Source organism: Adiantum capillus-veneris, chromosome 2 (genome assembly GCF_014529385.1).
Source record: "Adiantum capillus-veneris isolate H3 chromosome 2, ASM1452938v2, whole genome shotgun sequence".
Classification (NCBI taxonomy): domain Eukaryota; kingdom Viridiplantae; phylum Streptophyta; class Polypodiopsida; order Polypodiales; family Pteridaceae; genus Adiantum; species Adiantum capillus-veneris.
In genome coordinates, this window is record NC_140932.1 from 69,755,115 (window position 1) to 69,780,317 (window position 25,203).

Genomic DNA, 25,203 nt, shown 5'->3' on the forward strand with positions numbered 1-25,203 from the left:
ATAATATTCAAACAGGATTTGTTTTGAGTCTAGAGCAGAGCTTGGGCGTCAAAGCTTCTCATGTAAGCTACATCTACATGATAGATTTTGTATGAATCACACTTCATTTCCTTTTTTGTTGTTCACTCTATTTTTGACATTTTCTATGTAGGCAGCTTTTTGTGTTTAAGCCATATTTCACTATCACCGATTCATATCATAATTGAATGCTCAACTTTCGTTGCCCGGTTTGCCTATTTTTGGAAATCTAATTTTGATCCATTATTTTTTATTTGCTTTTGGAGTCATGCTTTTTTCGGGGGTCTTCCTTTCCAAAATACCTATAGCATGTGCATTGAAGGGGTCTTCCTTCCTTTTTTATTTTCTTTTGGAGTCATGCTTTTTTCGGGGGTCTTCCTTTCCAAAATATCTATAGCATGTGCATTGAAGGGGTCTTCCTTTCTCGGGGGGTCTTCTAAAAAATATGTGTTTTTAAGTGAAGAATCTGCTTAAGCGTTCTGAAGCTTGGAGTTGAAGGCATGTGGAGAGGTCTCAAAATGGAGAAGCACATGGTGCAGCACAAGCTTCAATTGACCAATTGTATGTGATAAGGGGTGATTACCCTTTTTACTTGGAAAGGAAGCTTTGGAGAGGGAAGAAGATTTTCTACAAATAGGTATGCTTCCATCAGATTTGGAGATATCAAAGAAGTATGCCTTCCTTTGTCGTGCCGAAAGGTATGTGTTGCTTGGTGATACTTTTTATATGAAAAGGGCTGATCTTGTGATGAGGATGGTGCCATGGAAAGAGGAGATTTACAAAATTTTAGAGGAGAATCATGAGGGTTCTTGTGGTGGTCATTTTGCTTCAAATATCACTTTGCATAAAATCTTGCTGGAGGGATTTGTGTGGCCAAGCATCCAACATGATGTTCATCATTAGTGTAGGTCTTGTGAAGAATTCCAAAGCATGGAAAGTGGGGTTCTCAAATCAGAAGTAAGAGGCACCATTGTGGCATATGATGTGTTTGAGAAGTGGGGTATTGATGCAATAGGTTCTCTACCTATAACGGCTAGAGACAAATGTTACATATTTATCAATGTTGACTATCTCCAGATGAGCCGAAGTCAAAGCTCTTAAGAAAGTCACAAGTAAAGATGTTTCCCAATTTGTATATGAGGAAATTTTTTGCAAATTTGGCATGCCATTGGAGCTACTTTTTGACAAGTGTCCAGGTTTCAAGGAAGAGCTGGTGGATTATCTGTGTGAGAAGCTGCATGTGCAATGTAGGTTTAATACTCCCCAATATAATGGAATGAATGAGAGGTTTAATGGAGAGCTCATAAGTATACTTACAAATATGAAAAGAAATAATTTGAAGAATTGGGATTTTGAGCTACCTTGTGCTCTATGGGCTTACAGGAATACCATCAAATCAGGTACTTGTTTCTCTCCCTTTCATCTAGTTTTTGGCAAAGAGGATTTGCTTCCTATTGAAGTGGAGATACCATCTTTGAGGCTAATGTTAAGGCTTGAAGATGAGCCGCATGATTCACTCAAAGAGAGGCTTTTGTATTTGCAGTGTGCACAATTGGACAGGTTGCTTGCTTTTGAGCATTATGAATAAGTATTGAAGGACAATCAAGCAAAGGCAAATCAGAAAGTGAAAGACAAAGACATCAAGAAGGGTGACCTGGTTCTTTTTACAATAGCAAGCTTGATAATACTTTCCAAAAAAAGTTTCAAATCAAGTGGCAAGGTCCTTTCTTGGTTTTGAACAGGTTTCCAAATGCCGCATATCAACTTGCTGACTTGGATGGTACCTCACACAAAGCTTGTGTGAATGGTTGTAGGTTGAAGAAGTGTGCTGCAAAGTTGATGATTGTGATTGAGGATGAGTCTTCATTTACTGATCACGTGGTTGATGATGAAGATGAAATGAAGGCTCCATCCTTTGGTTTACAAGTTCTCTTTTCTATTGCTGATCATGAATGATCTTGTAGACTAGGTATGGCAAACTCTATGGCAAACACCCGATTGTTAGTAAATTTGTACATATGGACATGATTCCATGTGTCAAAAGGGTGTGTGGAATTTTTATCTTGCTTTAGCAAGCACATGTACATGCAGTGCAAGTCGCTAGTGTAGCGCCTAGCTGCCTCGAGTGCACGTAAGTGAGTTTTTGAAGTGTCACTTGTATATAGCTAAAAGTCATGTACAAACATAAAAAATTTCAGCCAAAATCAAAAATTTATAGGTTTTTGGTCGTTGTGCCTTCCTCATGCTTTTCTATGCATTTTTTTGCCACCCTCGACCAGCCTTTCCTACGTGTGGTCGTGCTAGGGTAGCTGACTATTCGCACCAATTTTGCACATATTAGAGGTGCATAGAATTGAAATTTGTGGTTCTCAAAAAATTTGTTTTAGAAAATGCTAAGAACTTTTTAGTCTTGAAAGCATGCCTTTTGGAGTTGTGGTTTGGGAGATACAGTCTATATCCCGCAAGGTACATGACATGGCAACAACTCATAGGCAGTTTGGTGTAGGATAAGTTGTGGAATCTTGCTTGTTTGGTGGTGTGTATACACTTCAAAATCGTGGTTTTGAACAATTCATTAGTGAAAAGGGAAGCTCTTTTTCTCAAGTGCATTGATTGGCATGTGATGTTATGCCATGCCGGGGCAAGTGCTTCCTAGTTTCCATGGTGGTCTTTTGGGTGGGCATGTGCTTGTAAATTCCCAAGGGATCACTTACCTTTGAATTGTGGTATTGTGAGAGTTGTTTTGGTACGGCTTGTGGTGCTGAATTTGTTTCTTGAGTGCTATTGGGAGACATTGCTCTAGAGGTGCCCCTTGTTCTTGTTTTCCTAACAGTGTATCATTATTAGGATCACCATCAATGTGTGTTTGAAATATGGCATCCTATCTTCTTAAGCTCTGCTCTTCAAGATCCTCTAGTAAATGGAAATCATCCAACTCGTCTAATACTAATATAACATCCCAATACTGAGAAATATATTGGTTCAATGATTGATGTTGCCGCATCAAATGTGAATTTTTTTCCGAGTCTCATCATTCAGATCCTTCTCATTGGTTGGAAAAAGAACCTTTTGGAATATTTTCTCAATAATTGCCCATGTTTGGGGATGGTTGTGTGGTTAGTACATCATTCACCACTTGTGGGCCTTGCCTTCAAGGGCAAGATTCATGTGTAGTGCTTTGAAGGCATCCGGAGTATGATGTAAACAATGTAAATCCCCATTTACTAAGGAAAATATCCACTCTATCCTTGTTGCACTCCTTGTCCTCACTATGAAAGTTTGAAGTTTTCATGGTCGCCAACAATTTGGCCCTCTTTGGGTCCAAAGATGGAAACAAATTGTCCTTATCTATGTTCTCTATGCACACATCATCAGGCATAGGATTTGCATAGTTGAGAGTAGGTGAGCCTTACTCAAAGTTGATGTGTTGTGTAGTCAGTATGTCTAAAGCCATAGTGCATTGCGTGGAGGATGAGATACCTCAAAAAATTTCTCCATGAGCAATATGAAATATCCACCAGTTGATTTAAGATGAGCAAATCTATGTAGACCTTGTAGAGATGTGTAGGGCCTGGAGCTATGGGGGATGATAGCGAGATGTGGCCATGGCGAGGTGAAGGCATGCATAAAAGCGCGCGCGCGCACACACACACACACACACAGCTCAACGCAGTTGAAAAACAACGCTATTGATATTGATTAATTTGTGAAGCTTTAAAATATAAAAGAGCCTTGCCATACAAACTGAAACTCAAGTGACAAATAAATCATGCTTCATAAGAGCATGTTTCCACGGGCACAACTTTACTAGACCATCCTTGGGCTTGGAACCCAACAATCCCCCCCTCAAGCCCGAACCACTAACAACGGACTTGATACAAACTATGGCAGAGTTCAGTCACCTGAAACTACGAGTCGAAGAGCCCGCCCCCCCCAAAACAACATGTGTGTGTGTGTGTGTGTGTGTGTGTGTGTGTGTGTGTGTGCGCGCGCGCGCGTATGTGCGTGTGTGTGTGCGTGCGCGAGCGCGCGCAGGCTTTCCCCATACAACTATTAGAGTGAGACAACCAGAACTTGCTTTCCTTGAAGTATACCAATCTAGATTTGGATCCATTGAACTTGTCGAATTTGGATACCATATTTGAATTTTGACAAAGTGTGATGACGACTACCATTGTTGACTATTATTCCTTTGGAGAATCGTGCTAAATTTATCAATCTGCAGTACAAAAATCAAGTAGAAATTCTCTGGCAGGCCAAGTGAGCACCTTTTGTTGGGTACAATTATCGTTGTCAAGCAGCTGGAAGCGTCTCAAGATGTTCTTGAACTAGCCGGACAGTTTGCCACACCTTCACCAAGTGACGACTCCTATGACAAGTGCTTGCCTATTAGCATTGTTGAGCACGAGCCGAGGATGTGAATAAGCTCGAGGGACCAAGGGTGTGAATACGTGTGAATGAGGGTTTGAATAAGCTCTTGGTAAAAGCCAAACAAGCCACCAATTTAAAAGGAAATGTGAAATAGAAAAAAAATGGCGAATTCTGTAACCTGCACCTTATCGATTGTGGTCGTAGCTACAGATGAAAGTAAAACGAGGGCGCGTTACTGTGTCAAAAGCTACTTTTCAAGCAAGGCGACCATGTTGGTGCACATTTTTCTCAAATTTACGCAGGTCGACCACCTTCTTGTTCCCTTTGCAAGGAGCGGTTCCCGCGAAGGGTTTGAATAAGCTCTTGGTCAAAGCCAAATAAGCGACCAAATTAAAAGGCAATGTGAAATAGAAAAAAAAATGGTGAATTCTGTAACCTGCGCCTTATTGATTGTGGTCGTAGCTGGAGATGAAAGCAAAATGAGGGCATGTTACTGTGTCGAAAGCTACTTTTCAAGCCAAGGCGACCATGTTGGTGCAGGTTTTTCTCAAATTTACGCAGGTCGACCACCTTCTTGTTCCCTTTGCAGGCAGCGGGTTCCGCGAAGCTCTTCGAGCACAGCCCTCGAGGAGGCTCTGATATCAGTTGTAGGGCCTGGAGCTATGGGAGATGATAGCGAGATGTGGCCATGGCAAGGTGAAGGCATGCAGAAAAGCAGAAAAAGAGAGAGAGAGAGAGAGAGAGCTCAACACAGTTGAAAAACAACGCTATTGATATTGATTAATTTGTGAAGCCTTACATATAAAGAGCCTTGCCGTACAAACTAAAACTCAACCGACTTCCTTGCATGCTTCATAACAGCATGTTTACACGCACAACTTTACTTGACCATCCTTAGGCTTGAAACCCAACAAGATGTTCACAAATTCTTGCAAAAGTGATGCCGAGCTTGAAAATTGAGTTATGTGCGCTTTGATATGTGCAGAAACATACATTGATACTCGCAAAAGCGAGCTTTAGTAAATTTATTTCCATGCAATTGCATCCAATTATGAACTCTTGCATATTCATAAGAAGAGGGCCCCCACACCATGTTCATAGAGCCATGCTCCTTAGGACCCATCTCCTCACAATCATAGAGCTTGGAGGAACCTTAAAATTGAAAAAGGAGAGAATATTCAAAAGGAGGATCATAAACTTTTTAGGCATAAGGAACCAAGTCATACTTATTGTTAGAGCCCTACCAAGGAAGCAAACAAGGACAACCCACAAGCATCTCAAGTACTCTCACATGATACCTCCCCACGAGGAGCTCCACTACCTTATGCTTGGCAAAAGGTTGGAGATCATAATGCTCTCGCTCTCTAGTTGGCTATCCAATTAAGACGTCTATTTTCGTGTATGTGATTTATATTGAAAATTCCATAAACTAAACTAATAACTCGTATCCAATCAACATTGCTTGATCCAAAGAGAATTCATCTTTAAATTTGTTTCTTGATGATGAGCACGCTTCCATTTTTACTGACTCTTATCCCATGGGAACTCTTCCTTCCTCATCATGACTAAGTAACACACAAAATTAAATGCGGTGTGGTGAGGGGATCCATGGTTGGGAAGTCCACACACGATATTTTATGCAATGGTAGCCACAACAGTCCTATCAAAAACTAGACCCGGCCACAAATTGGACCCCCTAAACCCGGCAGTGCATGTTTTTAAGCATAATACATCATAAAAACGGGTTGGATTACAACATGTGCGCGCGGGTGAGTTGGCTAGCCCATGTGACCAAAACCTGGGCTGCAAGGTGGTGGGTTCAAAATCGACCAATGGAGGCCCGAAATTTTACGATGCCCAGGTTTCGCCGGCCTAGATTTTCACGCTCCCCAAGTTTAGTCCGCCTCGAGATCCCTCCTCCCACTTGCGGACCGTCGATGTTTTCTATGTACGCCTTTGACATTATCATCAAAGGTTGATATGACGATAATAAAAAAGATCCAAAGATATATTGATAATACAAGACACATTGCATGGGGTCATGTTCCTAAAGATGTTCTTAGAAACATGCAAGAAGAGAAAATGCTATAAATACAAAGGTTTTATCAATAAAAGTCAGCTCATGTAGGAAGGTGTGCAAGGTCTCAATGACAACTATGCATGCCACAAACTCCTTTAGGGTTAGAGAGAGTGCATGGGCTTGGGACGGCATTAGCATAGCTTGAATTCAAGGAGCCCCCTCCCTCGTCCAAGGAGAGGTGCTACACTACTCTCTTGTTGGGGAGAGCTAGATAAGCTCCCTTGCAAGATAGAACTTGTTAGAGAGAGCATTGAGTGCTAGTTGAGTGGCACAAGCATAGTGATCTAGATGTTGAGGTTTGGCTTCTCATTTGTGGGAGATTGTGGACTTGCCATCTCGTAGGATTCTCGGTTTGATTTGAAGAAATGGGGTGATTGCAGCAAGTTCTCAACATGTCCCTTCTTCTAGGCCATGGCGCCTGTGTCTCAATGGTTCTTCACATGTGAGTTGCTTGCTTTCAATCTCTAGATGATTTGATTCCAAAAGTGTTTGTTAGATGATTTGGATGCCCAAAAGTGTTTGTTACATGATTTGGATTCCAAAAGTGTTTGTTACATGCCCAAAAATTTCATCACAGCTTCCTAGGCTTCTTGCATTTTCAAAGCAAGCATTACTTAGTTAACACCCTCTTGACTATCTCCTTTTTTCAGGGGGCCCACAGGGGGAGGTGCTTATCCCTTCCAAATATTAGCAATGAAACATGGTCAAGGCCGCGTACCATCGGGAAAGAGCCAAAATTTTAATTCCCTCTCCTTTACTCTCTCTTAAATGGAATTTGTTACTTATCAAAACATGAGTTGTTTGATATTAGAGGAACACTTGAACAAAGGAAGATATTTATCTCATCGACATCAAAGTAGCTTTTAATTCCTTTGAAAACAAGAGCATTACTTCACACTTTGGCATCCATTAAAGTGTGATAAGTAGAAGGGAACTCACTCTTTGTATATAAGTAGAAGGGAACTCACTCTTTGTATATCCCAGGGTGTTCACTAAGTGTTGCCATATGGTATCACATGAGTGCAGTAGGGGGCTTTGTAAGGCAAAAAAGGTAGATTTTACAAAGGGGAGTTAGGTATAAAGGGGTAAATAAGGTAGCTCACTAAGGGTTGCCATATGGGATCACAAGAGTGCAATAAGGGACTCTACAAGGCAAAATATGTAAATTTTACAAAGGGGAGTGTGTTATGTAGGTGTAAATAAGGTAGCTTTGGTGCATGTAGGTGACATCTCCGTTGTGCTACTAATGGATTCCCCAATTGCGTTTGAAAACAAAAACAATCGAAATTGTTTCACACCTTTCACTCAAGCATTTAGAGAATGAAGTTTGATGTGGATTCATGAGATTCTTGCCATAATCTTTACCAGGGTTGACTATTGTTATTGTTTGGTTAATAAATTCATGGTTCTAACTACGGACTTAGTCCTAAAATGCTCCAAGTTTGGAATTTTCTGAAGAGTTCTCCATGGGGCTTTTGACATTACAAAGAAGTTGCAAAATTGATGATAATGGTGATAGCATTTTCTCAATCAGTATTTGTTTTCTTAAATTTAAAAATCAATTGTTGATAGGAGTATAAATCCAATGTCATTTGTTAACCATATAGGATGGTTTGTGTTATGCGTCGTCGGTCCGTCATTGACCATCATGCCCAGTATTACACTGGTTGAGAATGGAAGAATCTGGCTCATTTAACTGAGCAGTGATGTTCAGGGCCAAAATCCAGGCAATTTTTGATATGTTTTGGAACGTCCTTAAATTTATCAAAAGCCGGCTAGTCTTGTTAGTTTGCCCTTAAAGTGGGTTTTTGTGACTAGTATAATAATAATTAATAATATTAGATCTAAATTATGCATAAATCGTGTTCTTAACTTACTAATTTCTTCTTCATCGATAGTATTAATGTTAGTTGTGCAAATCACACATTTTTGCTCAGATTTGTGAAAATTCCCCAAATGCGCTTCAGATTTTTTTTAATGCCCAATACGCCCTTCAAGTTACAGGGGTATTTTGGGAGTTCTGAATATTTGAGGGATGATTTAGCTTTCATAATTCACTGTCACAAAGCTATTAAAAAAGGGACATGAGATTGACGACTCAGCTTTTGCAATAAAGAGTGATCCAATGGTAATCGTAAATTTACTATTGCTCTACATCCATTATTTAACCAAGGATTTGGGTTTTGGTAACATTTCGGGCTCGTGTATATCAAGCCCCCTCAATTTCAAGAATGGGAGCAATGTTTTAACACTGTAATTTCCTTTGCTTTTGAACCATGTGTTGGGGATACTATACTGGCTAGCACACAAAAGAAAGAGATGAATTCACATAGCAATCCTCTGAGGCAGGTGGCTTGGAGTCCAGTCTTCAGCCTGCCGTGTGAGGGGTAGATACTGAGAACAAAGAGCTCAAGATATGCCGCCCAGGCTGCTACCCCCCAATAAAATGCCCAAATGATCCCTATGTTTAATGTCCACTACATATTGCAAGAACTGTCCTTACACTCCACACAACTCTGCCTTCCTGTATAGTTACACTATTTATCTAGGATATGCCCAGATTGACCTTTGAAGGAAAGTGCAAGATAGACTCGTGGTAACATCCACAGGACGATATAACCATCAGCTCCATCATGCATAGTATTGGCTGAATAATACGTCGTCCCCACTAACATCGTCAGTGCCAAATAGTGCTTGAAGAGTGTAAAAGCAAGCTCTGGCTGTTGGTTGTATGCATGACTTGTTTTATTGGATGTGAGCATATTAGCTCTTGTATGCGTAAGTTGTATTGGATGTGAGCATATTCTTGAACCATAAGGCCGACAACCTTGGGTATCTCACATTTTCATCATCCACATAATACAATCCAAACCTTGTTTGCTTACCCATGGTTGTCTCAAAACCATCCATCAGGGACCACATATACGCACCCCGCACATCCGCTCCCTCCCTACACAAGAGAGATTTCAGACAAGAATTGAGGAGATTATAGGCATTATGCATGAGAACGGAATTGAGGAGATAAAAATACATTATGGATGACAAAAACCATTTGAAGGACATTGGAAGCTGCCATGCCATGCTCTCTCTCTCTCTCTCTCTCTCTCTCTCTCTCTCTCTCTCTCTCTCAACTACGACGTAAAAATTCTCTTCTTCTCTCGTCATCATCCCAAGCTTTCCAATCCCTCTTGCCCTTGTTTAAAATGCAATGCTGCTAAGTGACAAGAATGTGAGATATTCTGCACAGAATTGGAGACCATTCATTACCTGATGCCTACTAACAATGATCTGAGATATTTTGCGTAGAATTCCACTCGCACATCATCATAGACAGATTCCGTACTAAGTCCATACCCTGAAACAACATGAGAATCATTATTAGACACAGCCCTAATCAGAAACACGCCACATTCATGAAAACCGATGAAAAGGACAAAAGCCCGTTTTCACAAAGTTGCATTCCAACTTCTATACTCTGGCATTCACCATTCCCTTACACAATCAATTCTCAAAAACTCAGCATAACTAATTTTTCTAAGCATTCATAGTGTAGCAGCCTAATTAGTTTCTCTAAGCATGTATAGGTAGCAGCCAATGTTGCATGCATTTATCACACTACCAAGAATTAGATGAAGGGCCTGCCTGACAGATCAATAAATTGCCTTGCTCATTATGCACACATAACAAAGAAAATCTTTGTTAAAATGCTCCAATAAAATACAATGTGCACAAAAATAAAGAAAATATATGCTAAAAAGCGCGACCAAGCTAATTGTCTGACCTAAAGCAGCAATATAAGTAGGCACATTGTCATAACGAATCCGCATGTAGTTAAGGACTTTCTCCATGCCCCAAGGTACAAAATATTCACCATCATTCTGTTCAGATTTACCAGATGTCAGAACAAAAAGAATTTATATGAGACAAGTATCGATAGGGACCAGTAAGGTACCCTCCCAATAGGTACTCCATCTCGATACCCTGCAGGAAAACAAAGAGACAAAAAAAATATCAGAAGCCAAATAGCTACAAGAGAAACAGCAACGCATTCCATGTCCACTAAACCATTGCAGCACTTCAAGTTGGGGTTCCTCACAATTCATCAAGAGAGCTGATTACACACTAGTTCATCCTTGCCTAATCCATAGTCCCATGGTGGAGGAGAAGGGAATGAGACTAGCCAGGCCATCAAAGACACAAACAGCTTGGTCTATTCACTGTAACGGTTTAGAAATGGCTTTATGTAGGTATATACCAAATTGAATCCAAGTTCATCCCTAACAGAAAGTGCCAGGTATAGACTCATGGTAGTCACCCACAAGACAATATATTGTATGCAATGTTTGGAACTTCCTGAAGAAATGGCAAGACGGAAACAAGAATCAAGAGACTTTGGATATGGAGTTTCCGATCCGATAGGCCCAGAAACAGAGTTTCCTTGTAACTATGGCCTAATCTGAGGGGTGGGAACAAACTGAGACAATTCCATCGATAGCTGCACTAAGACACTTGCTCTGCCGGCTGAGCTTTAACCAAAATCCCTTTTTAGATGTGCTCATCCCAAGCCATAGTTATGGGGAAACCAAGATACTCATGTGGATGAGGATACAGATTTGGATTTTGGTAAACGGAAATTTTCAGGGAGGCAGGGGAATCAGATATGCCACATCATCATGGCAACCAAGGGCAAGAGGGGGGGGGGGGGGGGGGGGGGGGGGGGGGGGGGATAATAGAAAAATGTTGAGATGTTAAGTATAAAAAAGTGACAAAAGGAAAGAGCATACAACATTAACTCAGACATAGACCAATTGGCGAAAGCAAACATATCACTCTCGCAGTTAATATCGATTCTCCTCTCCATTGTCCGCACCAATTGCCTCTTATTGCTCTTGATCAGCCTATGTCATCCATGTCCTCTCATCTTTGTGCATGGCTCTAATCTACCCGTAGAGTTCCCCCCTTACACCACCTTGAAACACGTTTCCCCAAGTCTTGGAATGTTTTCCTGTTCCCCTCCTCCTCTAGAAGGCATTCATTTACCCACACTCCCACTACTGTGTCTCACGCACGTGGTAAGGACACTTTGACAAATGTAGACGCCCGTTAAGAATGAGGAAAACGCCAAAAAAAAACTAGGTCATGTAGAGTGAGATAAGTTGTACCTGTAAGTACAGCACCCCAATCCTCAAAGTAGCCTGGGGAGCTTATATTTGAATTTTCATCAGCCGTAGCATAGATGGTGGTCACAGTATTCAGACCAACAAAATCAGTCGACCCCCGTATGCGTGCAGACTCCTCTGCTGTGAATGAAGGTAACCTCGAGCCTACTATCTCCCTCATTGAACTGGGGTAATCTCCATACAAGAGAGGTTCCACAAACCTGATACAAGCAGAAATCAGACCACTGAAAGGTTAACACACACATTCATTTCATATTTGATGTCTTTTCTGGACACAACATATTGAGAAACTTATCGAAATTATCAACACATCAAGTAGGGAGTTCTCTGTGGTAGTTGAAATTGAGCTTCATGATATTGGCAAAAGGGAAAATGAGGTTATTACCATCCCACAGTGAAGTCTGTAGCTCTCACGGTGGCCTCCTTGTCTGCAGTAGAATTGCTAAGAGGCTCAAACCATCTAAACCAAACAGTCATTCCGATCTCCCCTTGCTGAGAGGGCTGCAAATAATTCAAAACAATGCGAACAAGTTAGATACAATCAGATGGTGTGCAATGTTAATAAAAAAAAGGTTGCATTCGACGGGCAGTTGCGCAAGAGAATCCCCTTCAGGATCAGTGGAATTATGGAAACTCAAATGCAACAAAGCTCATTCACAGAAAAAGAAGCTCAAAGGGGGTGCAAAGCTATTAATTACGCAGCAAACTTAAGCCCCGAGATTCAAACACGGCCAGCCAGCCCCTCCCCTCCACACTTCCATTCTATTCTAGTCCACCTTTCCCACTTTTTACTCTCCACTGATCCTGTGGAAACAAGCAGCAGCTAGTCTATGAACAAGACTAGATACACATAAGGCTCCTCAAGGACACTGGTGGATCAAATAGGAATCTATCCAAGACGTCATCTTTGTAGTCCTCCACGCATTTAACCTCAACATCAATCGCCTTAGTGTCAGTTTCCAAATGAAACAAGGAAATAAGCATTGAGATAATTTCTTGCTCACATCAAGCAATAATCATCACTCATCCTCAAGGGAGCTTCAAGACCCCTTCTGAAGGGGAGTGTGTTTGAAAGACAGGGACTTTCAACCAGAAGAACATGGAAGCAGAATAAAAGAGCTTTCCTCGGCAAAAGCTGACATTGCTCCCCGACATGCATTTGGGTAGTATACAAGAAACAATGCTCGAATATCACAAGCAATGTTTTTTCCAGATTGGGCGCAATGAAGCACTGTTTTATCACATGGACAATCACAACTAAACTAAAATCTTCAAAGTCGAAAGAGCGTTTGTTGCATTCATAGTAGCCAACACTTCCTCAACTCATAGGCAATCATAAGCTTAAAATCGTTACAAAGTACGAAAAATGCATGCAAAATAGCCTATAACCGGCTCATTCATGTAAAAATTTTGATCAGATACATCTGAAAAAAGAATCACCTGATAGTCTTCCCTGTAGAGCTCTACGGCAGCGGCATGTGCAAGAAGCATGGTGTGGGCAGCAATATAAGGTTCAGTAGAGGAGTTTCCCGCTGAACAGTTGTAAGGAGACACTCCAACAGTGCACCGTCCAGGCGGACAGTAGGTACCAGCATATGCCCAAGGTAAAAAATCGTTGCCCTCATCAAAAGTCATCCAATGCTTAACCCGGTCTCCAAAGGCATTGAAGCAAGCGTTCGCAAAGTGGACAAAATCATCTCTGCCAGCAAGATGTAACAGATATTAACTAAAATACTTAAGAGTCAACCAGAAAATCAATGCCACAACCTAATTGAGTCCGCACAGCGCATATGCATACAAAACATACTTTACTCTACATGCCATTGTCCTCTGCCGAACTTCAACAACGGGTGTGAGTGAGTGTCTAAGAGTTAGACAATCTATAAGACTGAATTCCAAGCATTGTATGTGTATCTGCATGGTTTTCTGTGGTTGCTCCTTTGTAGTAACTTGGATATTTTGTAATTGACATCAGCCAGTGGCATGACTGCTGGTTGACAAAAACACACACACCCACGCACACATGTATTTATACATATGGCAGTCTTGACTCTGACTTGATCCAGCACCTACCTCTTCTTGCAAACCCTATTGCATGCCTGGCCTCTGCATAGGGCTTGGTACTTCATGCTTAATTTACCAGAACGCTTCTGCCTTAAAGGTCCCCTTACCTAACCCTTGGCAAATTACCTGTAAAAAAGAATATTTAAAGGACCATATGGTGGGACAGTGGTCAAAGCATCTGATTTTCTTCCATGATGTTGTGGGAACCTGGGCTGTGTGTAGAAAATCCCTCTTATAAGAGAAAGGGGGAAGGGATGGAAGGGGGGGGGGGGGGGGGGGGGGCGGATGAGGGGGGGAACTGTAATAGGACTAAATTTTGAAGTTCTTAAAGTCGAAAAAAATGTAGTAGGGCATATCTTTCGTTCAGCGCGATTTGAAAGATTGCTGAATAGTCTATTAAATAGAGCTTATATGAATGAGTTTGAGATATTAAGAGAGAACATATATTCTTTTTCTAAATAATACACTAAAGACATATTTGATAAAGATTAATGAATAATAGATAGTCTGTCTATGAACAATAAAATTGATATTTTTATTAATATCAGTATTTTATACTTATGTGTTTTAGTTTAAAATGCATGGATATGCTTAAAATAAGTTGAAAAAGTAGTGGAGACCCAAAAATAGAGGTTTTAGGAGTCGCGACCTAAAAGTTGCGTTTTCAGCCAAAGAAAAACGTGTTTCGCAATTCTGTCCGCGTTGCCTTGTAGACCAGATCTATTCCCGTCGTTTTGAGTACCTAGATTGCTCTGTTCTGAGTTCGTTTGTAAAAGTTATGATGAAAACAAACAGAAGGCAGCAACAGTGTAGTATACACAGGGACAGGCAGACATACAACAACATACAACTCTCCCTACTATCAACCAAGAAGTGGATTTGTTTCTTCATGGTAGACTATTGCAATTGAGAGTATGAAGGTACATAATTATCATATTTTCTTTGATTATCATGTTGAATTGGTTGCACGAGTATGTTCTTTTGGCTATTTTGTAGGCGATGCAGAAATCAATGTGTGAAACAGGATCTGTGCAAAGTGTCATGATAAAAATCTAACCTTTACAGATCGCTTAGCGATCACGTTCTTATCTTATTCTCGCAGGTATATTTGGTGCAGAGGTCGAGTTGACTAAACGCCTAAAAAGCGGCTATTTTGAGAAGTCGTAGGCTTTTCGAGGAAAAGAAAGATAAAAGCACGACGGGTGGTGCGTTTGGGAATCATTCATAGATCTCCTCTTCTGCGAGTGCGAGTGCGAGTGCGAGTGCGAGTGCGACGCTCCTGCGACGCTCCATGCAAGCGGACTGAAGCTCAGAGGTGGTCAGGAGGTTCGAGCTCTGTACAACGGAGTGCGCCCATATATTTTATTGCTCCTCTGTTGTATCAAAACTCTACAAAAATCCATCAATACAAAGATCTCTTTCTCTATCTTTTGCTGCCTATCTCTATTATTCTGTTCCCGTGACAATTGGTATCAGAGCCAAGTTGATTCTGGACATGGAAGGATACGAGAGGAGGATGAAGGAGCAAGAAGACCTGATTCGGTGATTACGAAAAGATCTGAAAATTGCAAATCGAGAGCAAAGCAGCACGAGAGCGTGATATCTATGTGGACCTTCATGGCGAACATGAAGGCGAAAACCATGCTATTCCACCAAGAAACATAATCATCGTGGCGATGGTGATAGTGGTGATGGTGGACGTAGAGGTCGTCAACGCGAAAAAGAAACGATGACGATATGGGAGAAGCGACAACCAAATCATTCTTAGCGAAGGCTAAGCTTAAAGAGTTTGATGGCATAAGACAGATATGCGAAGATTTAGAAACGTGGATTGAAGAACTCAAAGATTTGAATTATACTTTCAATATCGAGAACACGACCACCAGAATTTCCAATGCTCGAACAAGGTGACCGATAAGACAATACGTACCAAGATGGCTCAATTGAAGACTTTTGGCGATGCGTGCAATAAAGGTAAGTCATCTACCCTTTCTTTGTGATGTTTTATGTCTTTGATACGTCTTTTGAAAGCTTCTACGATCGAATTTATGCATAAAAGCTAGCCACGGTGGAGTCATTTTTGCAGAGTTTTTAAATTTCTTAATTGATTTGGATAGTATTCATTACTTCTTATCGTCTAAATTGATTAAGAAATTAAATTTGAAATTAAATCGAGAAGTTAAAAGACTTGTGGACTTAACCAATGGTAATAATAGTTTCCAGAAAGAGTTAGTAGAAAAAAAAAAAAAATTTAGAGTCGGAAGCGTAAAGATGATTTCTATATCATAAACATTGATATGCATGATGTTATCATTGGTATCAATTAGACGATTGAAAATCATGTTTTAATTGATTGTGAGAAGGGTGAGTTGATTTTTAAAAACAGAGATACTCATGCAATTAAAGCTGAGGAGAGAAATACTAAATCACTTCTGATTGCTGCCATGAAACGTTTGAGGGGGGTGAGACAAGGATGTGAGACGTTTCTTGTGTTTGCTAATGAGATTAAAGAAGAATCTGAGAATAAACAAAAAGAGATAAAACCAGAACTTGTAGAGGATCTCTTACATGGATTTAAGGATGTGTTTCCAGACGATCTTCCTGGGATGCCTCCGCCTAGAGCGGTAGACCACGCCATAGATCTATATCCAGGAGCAACACCTTATTCAAGGGCTCCATACAGGTTCAATATTGATGAGCTTAAAGTGCTCAAGATACAACTTGATGATCTTTTGAAAAAGGGCTTCATTAAACCTAGTGCATCTCATTGGGGTAGTCCTGTGTTATTCCAAAAGAAAAAGGATGGTACATATAGGTTATGCATTGACTATAGGAGATTAAACAAACAGACCATTAAGAACAAATATCCTCTTCCTCACATAGATGAATTACTTAGCCATTTGAGTGGTGCCACAATATTTTCAAAGGTTGACCTTCGTTCTAGCTACCATCAAATCCGCATTAAGGCCGAGGACATTCCAAAGACTGCTTTTTGTACACGGTATGGGCATTATGAATTTACAGTTCTTGATTTTGGTTTGACTAATGCACCAGCAAATTTCATGTGCTTAATGAATAATATTTTTCACCCGTATCTTGATGACTTCATTCTGGTATTCTTGGATGATATTTTTGTGTATTCTAAGAATGAAGAAGATCATGCATTGCATTTAAAGAAAACATTTGACGTTTTGCGTGAACATAAATTGTATGCCAAAGCAAGTAAGTGTTCTTTTGCAAAGGATTAGATTGTGTATTTGGGAAGAGTGATTTCTAAAGAGGGGATTCACATTGATCTTGACAAAGTTAAGACTATTGTGGAGTGGCCAACACCTAAGTCATTAATGGATGTAAGAAGCTTTGTGGGTCTAGCACAATATGAGAGAGCACACATTAAAAATTTCTCTAAGATAGCAAGTCCTTTGACCGAATAGACCAAAAAAGACAAGGGTTGTGTGGACTTCTAGCTGTGAGACTGCTTTTGAGACCTTGAAGGCTAAAATAGCGAAAAATTGTGTTTTAAAAGTTCCTAAGATGGGCAAACCATTTGTTGTGTCCTGGGACGCTAGTGGTGAACAATTAGGTTGTGTTTTGACACAAGAAGAAAGAGTGGTTGCACATGAGTCTAGATAGTCTAGACGACATGAATTCAACTATGCAACACATGATCTAGAATTGCTTGCTGTTGTTCATGCATTGAAGCATTGGCATCATCTTTTGCTTGGCGAAAAATTTAAATTGCGTACTGATCATCAAAGCTTGAATTATATTTTTACTCAACCATTGTTAAATAACAGACAAAGAAGATGGATTGATTTGTTGAATATTAGAGAAGCTCAAAACAGACATAAATTGTATTATGACAAGACACATCGAGTTGTGGAGTATGAAACTGGTGATATGGTTTTTTTAAAGGTTATTCTTGAGAAGTCTCATTTGATTCTTGGAAATGATAGAAGATTGTCTCCGCGATTTACTGGGCCATTTAAAATTTTGAAGCGTATTGGTTCATTAGCTTACAAATTGGAATTGCCTTCTCCTGTTAAAGTGCATCTGGTATTCCATGTGAGTCTACTGAAAAAGTATATTCCTAATGTGTATCATGTTTTACAGGATAACTCTAAGTTGAAAGATGACGGAACATTGACTGTAGAACCAGACTTAGTGCTAGATAGACGTGTTAAACATGTGAGAAATAGAGACATTGTGGAAGTTTTGATTAAGTGGCAAAACTATCCAGTAGAGGATGCATCATGGATTGATCTTAGTGCTTTGCAAAGAGAATTTCCCTCCTTCCAACTCTGAGGACAGAGTTAATTTTGATAAGAGAAGAATGTAATAGGACTAAATTTTGAAGTTCTTAAAGTCGAAAAAAATGTAGTAGGACATATCTTTCGTTCAGCGCGATTTGAAAGATTGCTGAATAGTCTATTAAATAGAGCTTATATGAATGAGTTTGAGATATTAAGAGAGAACATATATTCTTTTTCTAAATAATACACTAAAGACATATTTGATAAAGATTAATGAATAATAGATAGTCTGTCTATGAACAGTAAAATTGATATTTTTATTAATATCAGTATTTTATACTCATGTGTTTTAGTTTAAAATGCATTGATATGCTTAAAATAAGTTGAAAAAGTAGTGGAGACCCAAAAATAGAGGTTTTAGGAGTCGCGACCTAAAAGTTGCGTTTTCAGCCAAAGAAAGACGTTTTTCACAATTCTGTCCGCGTTGCCTTGTAGACCAGATCTATTCTCGTCGTTTTGAGTACCTAGATTGCTCTGTTCTGAGTTCGTTTGAAAAAGTTATGATGAAAACAAACAGAAGGCAACAACAGTGTAGTATACACAGGGACAGGCAGACATACAACAACATACAACTCTCCCTACTATCAACCAAGAAGTTGATTTGTTTCTTCATGGTAGACTATTGCAATTGAGAGTATGAAGGTACATAATTATCATATTTTCTTTGATTATCATGTTGAATTGGTTGCACGAGTATGTTCTTTTGGCTATTTTGTAGACGATGCAGAAATCAATGTGTGAAACAGGGTCTGTGCAAAGTGTCATGATAAAAATCTAACCTTTACGGATCGCTTAGCGATCACGTTCTTATCTTATTCTCGCAGGTATATTTGGTGCGGAGGTCGAGCCTAAAAAACGGCTATTTTGAGAAGTCGCAGGCTTTTCGAGGAAAAGAAGAATAAAAGCACGACGGGTGGTGCGTTTGAGAATCATTCATAGATCTCTTCTTCTGCGAGTGCGAGTGCGAGTGCGACGCTCCATGCAAGCGGACTGAAGCTCAGATGTGGTCGGGAGGTTCGAGCTCCGTACAACGGAGTACGCCCATATATTTTATTGCTCCTCTGTTGTATCAAAACTCTACAAAAATCCATCAATACAAAGATCTCTTCCTCTATCTTTTGCTGCCTATCTCTATTATTCTGTTTCCGTTACAGGAATCCACCTTGTCTGGTCTTCCCACCCTCCTGACAGGTACCAATTGCTGCCCTCTTCTCTGCACCATGCTGTGTCACCCCTTCTGGGATCTCCCTCTCCTGTCCCTCTGCATGGAATGCCAACAAATGTTTACTGGGCTGGGCCATTGAGCTGCTGGCGTCTACTTCCCAACCAACACGCTCCTCACAGCGAGAATTCCACCTGCAGCTTCCTCCTGCTCTTGTGAACTGCAACAATGGAGACAGAAGGAAGAGAAGGGCTTGCCAGCACCCTCATTTGAACCCGGCCTTAGTATATAGAGACAGACTACCCTCAACCTAAGGGTTTCCCATCCTCATTTAACCTTGTCTCTCATGCTTGTCATCCTCACTTAACATGTATTCAAGTTGAGAGGTATTTTGCTTTGGAATGTGACTGCTTTGCCATCTTGGTTATGGGCTTTCCATGTTCAGGTCCATTATTGAACTTCTAGCCTTTGTATATAGGTTTTTTTTTTTTTTTTAAAGGTACAATTGAATTTAAGATATCGCTGAGAAGCGAACCTGGATACATAGTTGCTAGTCTTTGTACATAGTTGTTTGATGAGTCGTTTGACCGTGTAAATTTCTTTTTCGTAATCACCATGATTACATATTACACACACACAGAGAGAGAGAGAGAGCATGCATATTATGCGAACAAAAACCAGACAAAACATTCCCAAATTCAACAAAAGTCCAAAGAGTGCATCTAATATTGTCACATAAGAACTTAACTACCTACTGCCCAGCATATATTAGAACTTAACCACCTAATATTGTCACATAAGAACTTAACCACCTACTGCCCAACATATATTAGAGTGAGACAACACAAAAAACAACCACTCACATGAAGAGAGGACTGAGGAGCCCTCCATAACTATCCTGTAATATTTGTGGCAAATCTTGCTCATACAAGGTAACAAACGGCTCTATACCTGACAGATATGAAGCATCACTCTTATAAAAAAACGAGCACCATACCAAACACAAAAACACAACAAGCAGAGAGAGCAAGGAGCTCACCAGCATCGATTAGTTCATCTATTACTTTGTTATAATGGTCCACAGCCAATGCATTTACTTCACCCGTTCCATCTTGAAGAGAATTGTAAATAAATAAAATGTTGGACAATTCATTCATTAAAATACAGAACAATGTACAAAAAACTTCACTTCAAAGAGAACTGAAAACATGAAGTAAACTTGCACTAAGACAATGCTCTTACTTGGGAACATCCTTGGCCAAGCTATAGAGAATCTGAAAGAATCCATTCCCATATCAACGAGCAAAGCAATATCCTCCTACACAAATCGTCGATCCAACCTTCATATTTCATAACTCTATCCAAGGAACAGACTTTGATCAAAGTGTAGTAGTTTTGAGGCAAATGCCGAACATTAACAAAACATTCTGCTCCACTTAAAAATGCAATAGCCTTTCAATCAATGAAACCATGAGTCCCAAACGCCAAAAGAGCCTTATCGGAGATCAGTTTTATACCACAATGGGACACAAGCCACCAACACTATGTAAGGGGTGGAGAGAACACTTGAATATTTCTAAACAGAACTAAGAACCTGCTGGCAATGCAAATCGAAGTTAGTATATAACATGAATAGATACCTAGACATTGAGTAAGCAAAGACAGTTTTCATAATTAAAATGGATGATAAGCCCAGAGCTGCCATTGATGAAAGTCAAAATACAAGGGTGAGTGCCTTCTCACAAGAGAAGGCAGTGGAAAGCAACAAGTGCACAACGAGGATTGTGTGTGCGTGTGCCAGTGCTCAAAAAAAACCCTAGGTTCAGTGTGATACCACCTACAACCTACAAATTTTGAAATTCACCTCTAAATTTTAGATTTGAAGGTGAGAAACCATACAAAATTCAGAGAAATTTAGTGTAAAGTCCTTCAAATATAGTTAAGTTTTCCTCGATATTACTTGGTAAGCCTTATGTGAATTTTCACTTTCTCGACACAAGAGTGAGCCACGTGGAGGGGCAAATTGATCGCCGCTCGAGCTAGAGGCCGTTGAGCTCGCTATATTGATGGTTTACGAGCAAGTTTCATTGACAGTTTAAGAGTAAAATCAAGCTTTGACCCCACTCCTAAACACTCACAATTGGAAGATCTCAAGCCGCACATCTTTGGCACAACTTCATCCATGCAAAATTGAGATGACCGATTTTTAATTCTTGCGAAATAGACAAGCACGACTTACCCTCGACAAAACTGCAAGGTTCATTATCTATTGTTGCTTGAACAAAACAAAAAGACTGCAAGGCAAGGCCCGACTTCTGTTCCTTATAGTTTTTGAAGACCACAATGCCGACTCTCCACTTTACTTTCATATGGCACTTCTACGTGACGGGCAATCTACGTTATGTGTTTCCACTCGTAGTTTCATTGCATGACAAATTTGTTTCTATGTAGCTTAACACAGACGGCATCCTCTTTCTTGCACACTCAGACAACACCTGTAATGATTCCCAGATGCGTAGTGCACTTCTATCTTTAGAGTTCGTCAATGCTTTCTTTAGCTCAGTTTAGCTACCTCACTAGAGGTCCGGGGTACGTAGTGAACTTCTAATAGAGTTCATCAATGTTTCCTTTAGCTTAGTTTAGCTACATGTTTTCCTCACTAGACTTCCCAAGTGCGTAGTGCACTTCTATCTTTAGAGTTCGTCGAAGCTCCCTTTAGCTTAGTTTAGCTACATATTTTCCTCACTAGTAGTCATCTACTTCTAAAATGTACGAAGTTTTCAGATTTCTCCTTGCTGATTGCTACAATGCCTTGAATGTCATGTCTATTAAAGTGTCCTCTCTTTTAAGCCTATTGAATTGTATTGAACATATCATCTTCGACGACCTTCTATAGCAAGCCCTGCCAAGCAAGACTAGTTTCCAATGTATACAAAGCACCGGGCATGCGTGCGGAAAAGAGAGAGAGCGAAAATTTTCACTTACAGAATAGCGGTGATAGTGATCGGCTCCAGCAGCAGGGGTGGTTCCATCATTAACAGTTCCTGGTTCAATAGGGGAAGCCCATATTGAGAGTGGGGTTTTGGATGGCTTTGATTAAGTAAACACTACAACTTTTTTCACCTTTCTGCCGCGCATACACATCCCACAATCCATCGGTTTTCCCATCCTCATAGCAGGCAGATTCATGCTGCATACACAAAATCTCTCTCTCTCTCTCTCTCTCTCTCTCTCTCTCTCTCTCTCTCTCTCTGTGTGAATGAGGGGAGGCGACGCGTGTGTGTGTGTGTGTGTGTGTGTGTGTGTGAGAGAGAGAGAGAGAGAGAGAGATTACCTTGACTGCCCAAGTGAGAGCACCAAACTTGAAGGAGGCTGGAAATTCACCACGATCGACGATAAAGGAGTCGTTGGAGAGGATGTCGAGAGTAGATTGTGAGCTAAACACAGAGCTGCAGCAAGCAGCATGAATGCCCACCAGCAGCACCACCGCCACCACACAAGCGAGATCAGAGGCGCAGCCCATTGCGTACACAAATAGCACGCAAAGGGGTTGTAGCCCCGAGACAATATGTCTGGGCTATAATCACGTGCTCTTATCATCTCTGCCCCTCAGGACCAGCCCTGCGTGACGTACAAAATTCACCTGACTTCCTCTCAAACAACAACCCTAGACATGGCGCATTTATTTGCACACACGAGACTCTTCCTCAAAACCCCAGCACGATGAGCGTGGAAAAAATATTCGAGCCATGTCCAGCCAAACTAGTCTTGCTTTGGTGGGCCTTGCTATAGAACATCTATAGAATATAACCAAATTGACATTTAGCATCTAGCACTGAAAACAAAGAACACGAGCATGAATGATTTGGCAAGGGATATACATTTAACAAATGCTATAATGTGTATAGGAGGAGACAAAATTAAGTGCATCAATTATTAAAGATTATAGGGATGGTTATAGTTGAGATTATATCCAAGCGAAGTTGTACTGCTATGTCTATTGATGAATGCTTTTTCTAGTATATGTGCTACATGTAAATTCTTGCAAACAAAAAGTATTTTAAATTTTTTATCAAATAGTTGGTAGCACAGAACGTTGGCTTGCATTTTTGAAGGTGGATGTCGTGTGTGTTTTGCCTTTCATCGTTTGTAGTTGTTTGTGTTTTGCCTTTCTGCTTTTGTAGTTATTCCCGGTACAATGAATGAGGATATTGATACATGTAACTTCACCTTTTGTGTGTTTTGTTATGGCATCAACAATGCACGTTGCACCGTTTGTCGCACTGGTTGTCAAGTCGATGTTTTCAGTGATCATGCAGCGCACACCAATTGCGATCGAATCCAAGTCGTTGAACTTAGGGTCTAGGAGCCACTCCTCAAGGAAATTTATGTTACCCACGTTTGCCTTCATTTCAACTTTTGTAATTCCAATTTGATTGTACAACTTATTGAAGGCAAGGTTGTTATAGTGTTGGACGTCTTATCTGTGAGTATAAATTATCGTAGTAGAGTTGTTGATGTAGTCATGCGCATGCACTTCATCTATATATACATGCACCCAAGGTACAATTGATCTCATCTACGATTGATTTTATTTCATGAATAATGGTCAAGAACTCAAGCAATCAAGGTCTCTTGCATGTCTTATAGAGCATGACATCTTGTAGAAAGTTGTGTATAACCAGTGGACCGAGCTTGTGATATGGCATGTGTTACAAAGCTCCCGTTCATGACTACAAACTACTGGGGGTGGTTGCAGGACAAGATCATCGAGCAAGAGAATACACTTGTTGTTAAAGGGATCTGCCAATGTACTACGCATTACATTATATTTTGTCTTACGATAAGGTCAAAAGTCGTTTGGGTTAACACGGATAGCTCGTCTATAACTATAATATATGCCTCTTTTATGTCCAAATATCGCTCATCGGTCTCATGAATAGAGAGGGGATACTATTGATTTGTGCTTGGTATCTTGAACTGGCCGTAATAGAATGTAGATGCAATGCTGAGTCTTGTTGTCGATGCTCCAATGGCAAAGCACCCAACAATAATATAGAAGCGAGGGCAACAGGAGCGTCTATTTCATTTTTATGTTGACCTCGTTTATCGCTATATATGTGAGGTAGCCGCCAAACAGAAGGGACACATAATTTCTAGATTGTGAGCAAAGATGTCACATTGCATGCTCCAATCTTTATACAATGCAGTAATTCCAAACCATGACCTAGCGTGAGGATGGTAAGCTAGTTTCAAGCTAGCTACAGTTTTCTCCCTAGCTTATTGGCGCTTGGACTGTAATCTTCTAAGTCTTGAGAACTTCATACTGAGACTTAGTACAAGAGAAACAAGGACATATATAGTATGGCATCAATTATTTAGACACCTAGTATGGTATCAATTATTTAGAGCTAAAGTAAAGATGCACAAGGTGAATTCACTACATGGCAATGAACCCTCAACACCTGTGTATTGCAATATTGCTCGAGAAGGGGCAAAAGGTATTAAATTAACGGCATCCTTATCATGACCTGATCCGAGACATCTGCAGAGAACGAGCTCATAACTCTTCAAGACAGAGAACCTCTATCAAAATAATTTGTGGGCAATGTTGCGAGAAGCAGGAAACCTAGCTTTGCTACCCACAAAGAGAGAACCCAAAAACTTGAGGAAACTTCAAATTGCAATGAATTGAGCTAGCAAGCCAGCAAGCAAGAAAATGGCTAGAAACGCTTCACAAAAGGAAGCCCACGGTCCAGTGCATTCCAAGAGGCAACATTCTGAGTAGGAAGCTCCTCAAGCACTTTTCTTGCTTTCTGAAGCGCATCACATTTGGCATACATATCGACCAAGACAGTGCAAAGCTTGACATCTTTCTCAAGCGCACCACATTTGGCATACATTTGCGCTTGTGTAATTGGAAATGCAGTGTTGTGAATAAATATGTCCTCCCTACCATACAAAAAACACGCAGATGTAACTTTATGTTTTATGTCCTTTCACCAGTATTACCTT

General features: G+C 40.3%; 1 protein-coding gene across 1 annotated transcript; it reads right to left on the reverse strand.

Moving 5' to 3' along the window:
- Positions 1-8,587: 8,587 nt before the first annotated feature.
- On the reverse strand, positions 8,588-22,843 carry LOC147462938 (beta-glucosidase 34-like). The gene is made up of 13 exons (XM_086486168.1): positions 22,523-22,843; positions 22,312-22,378; positions 22,174-22,232; positions 20,431-20,506; positions 20,228-20,299; positions 20,052-20,139; positions 13,090-13,348; positions 12,035-12,150; positions 11,632-11,849; positions 10,422-10,450; positions 10,251-10,347; positions 9,737-9,824; positions 8,588-9,419 (listed from the first exon to the last, which is right to left on the reverse strand). Exons 1-13 carry the CDS (start codon positions 22,709-22,711, stop codon positions 9,233-9,235), a joined length of 1,545 nt encoding a protein of 514 aa, XP_086342294.1. The 5' UTR covers positions 22,712-22,843; the 3' UTR covers positions 8,588-9,232.
- Between the last annotated feature and the right edge of the window lie 2,360 nt (positions 22,844-25,203).

Coding starts and splice junctions, on each gene's coding strand:
- LOC147462938 (XM_086486168.1), bottom strand. CDS start 22,711: ATGGGCTGCGCCTCTGATCTCGCTTGTGTGGTGGCGGTGGTGCTGCTG. Junction 20,507..22,173: donor ATCACTATCACCGCTATTCT/GTAAGTGAAAAT, acceptor CGATTTGTGTAG/GAGGATATTGCTTTGCTCGT. Junction 12,151..13,089: donor TCTACAGGGAAGACTATCAG/GTGATTCTTTTT, acceptor AATTATTTGCAG/CCCTCTCAGCAAGGGGAGAT.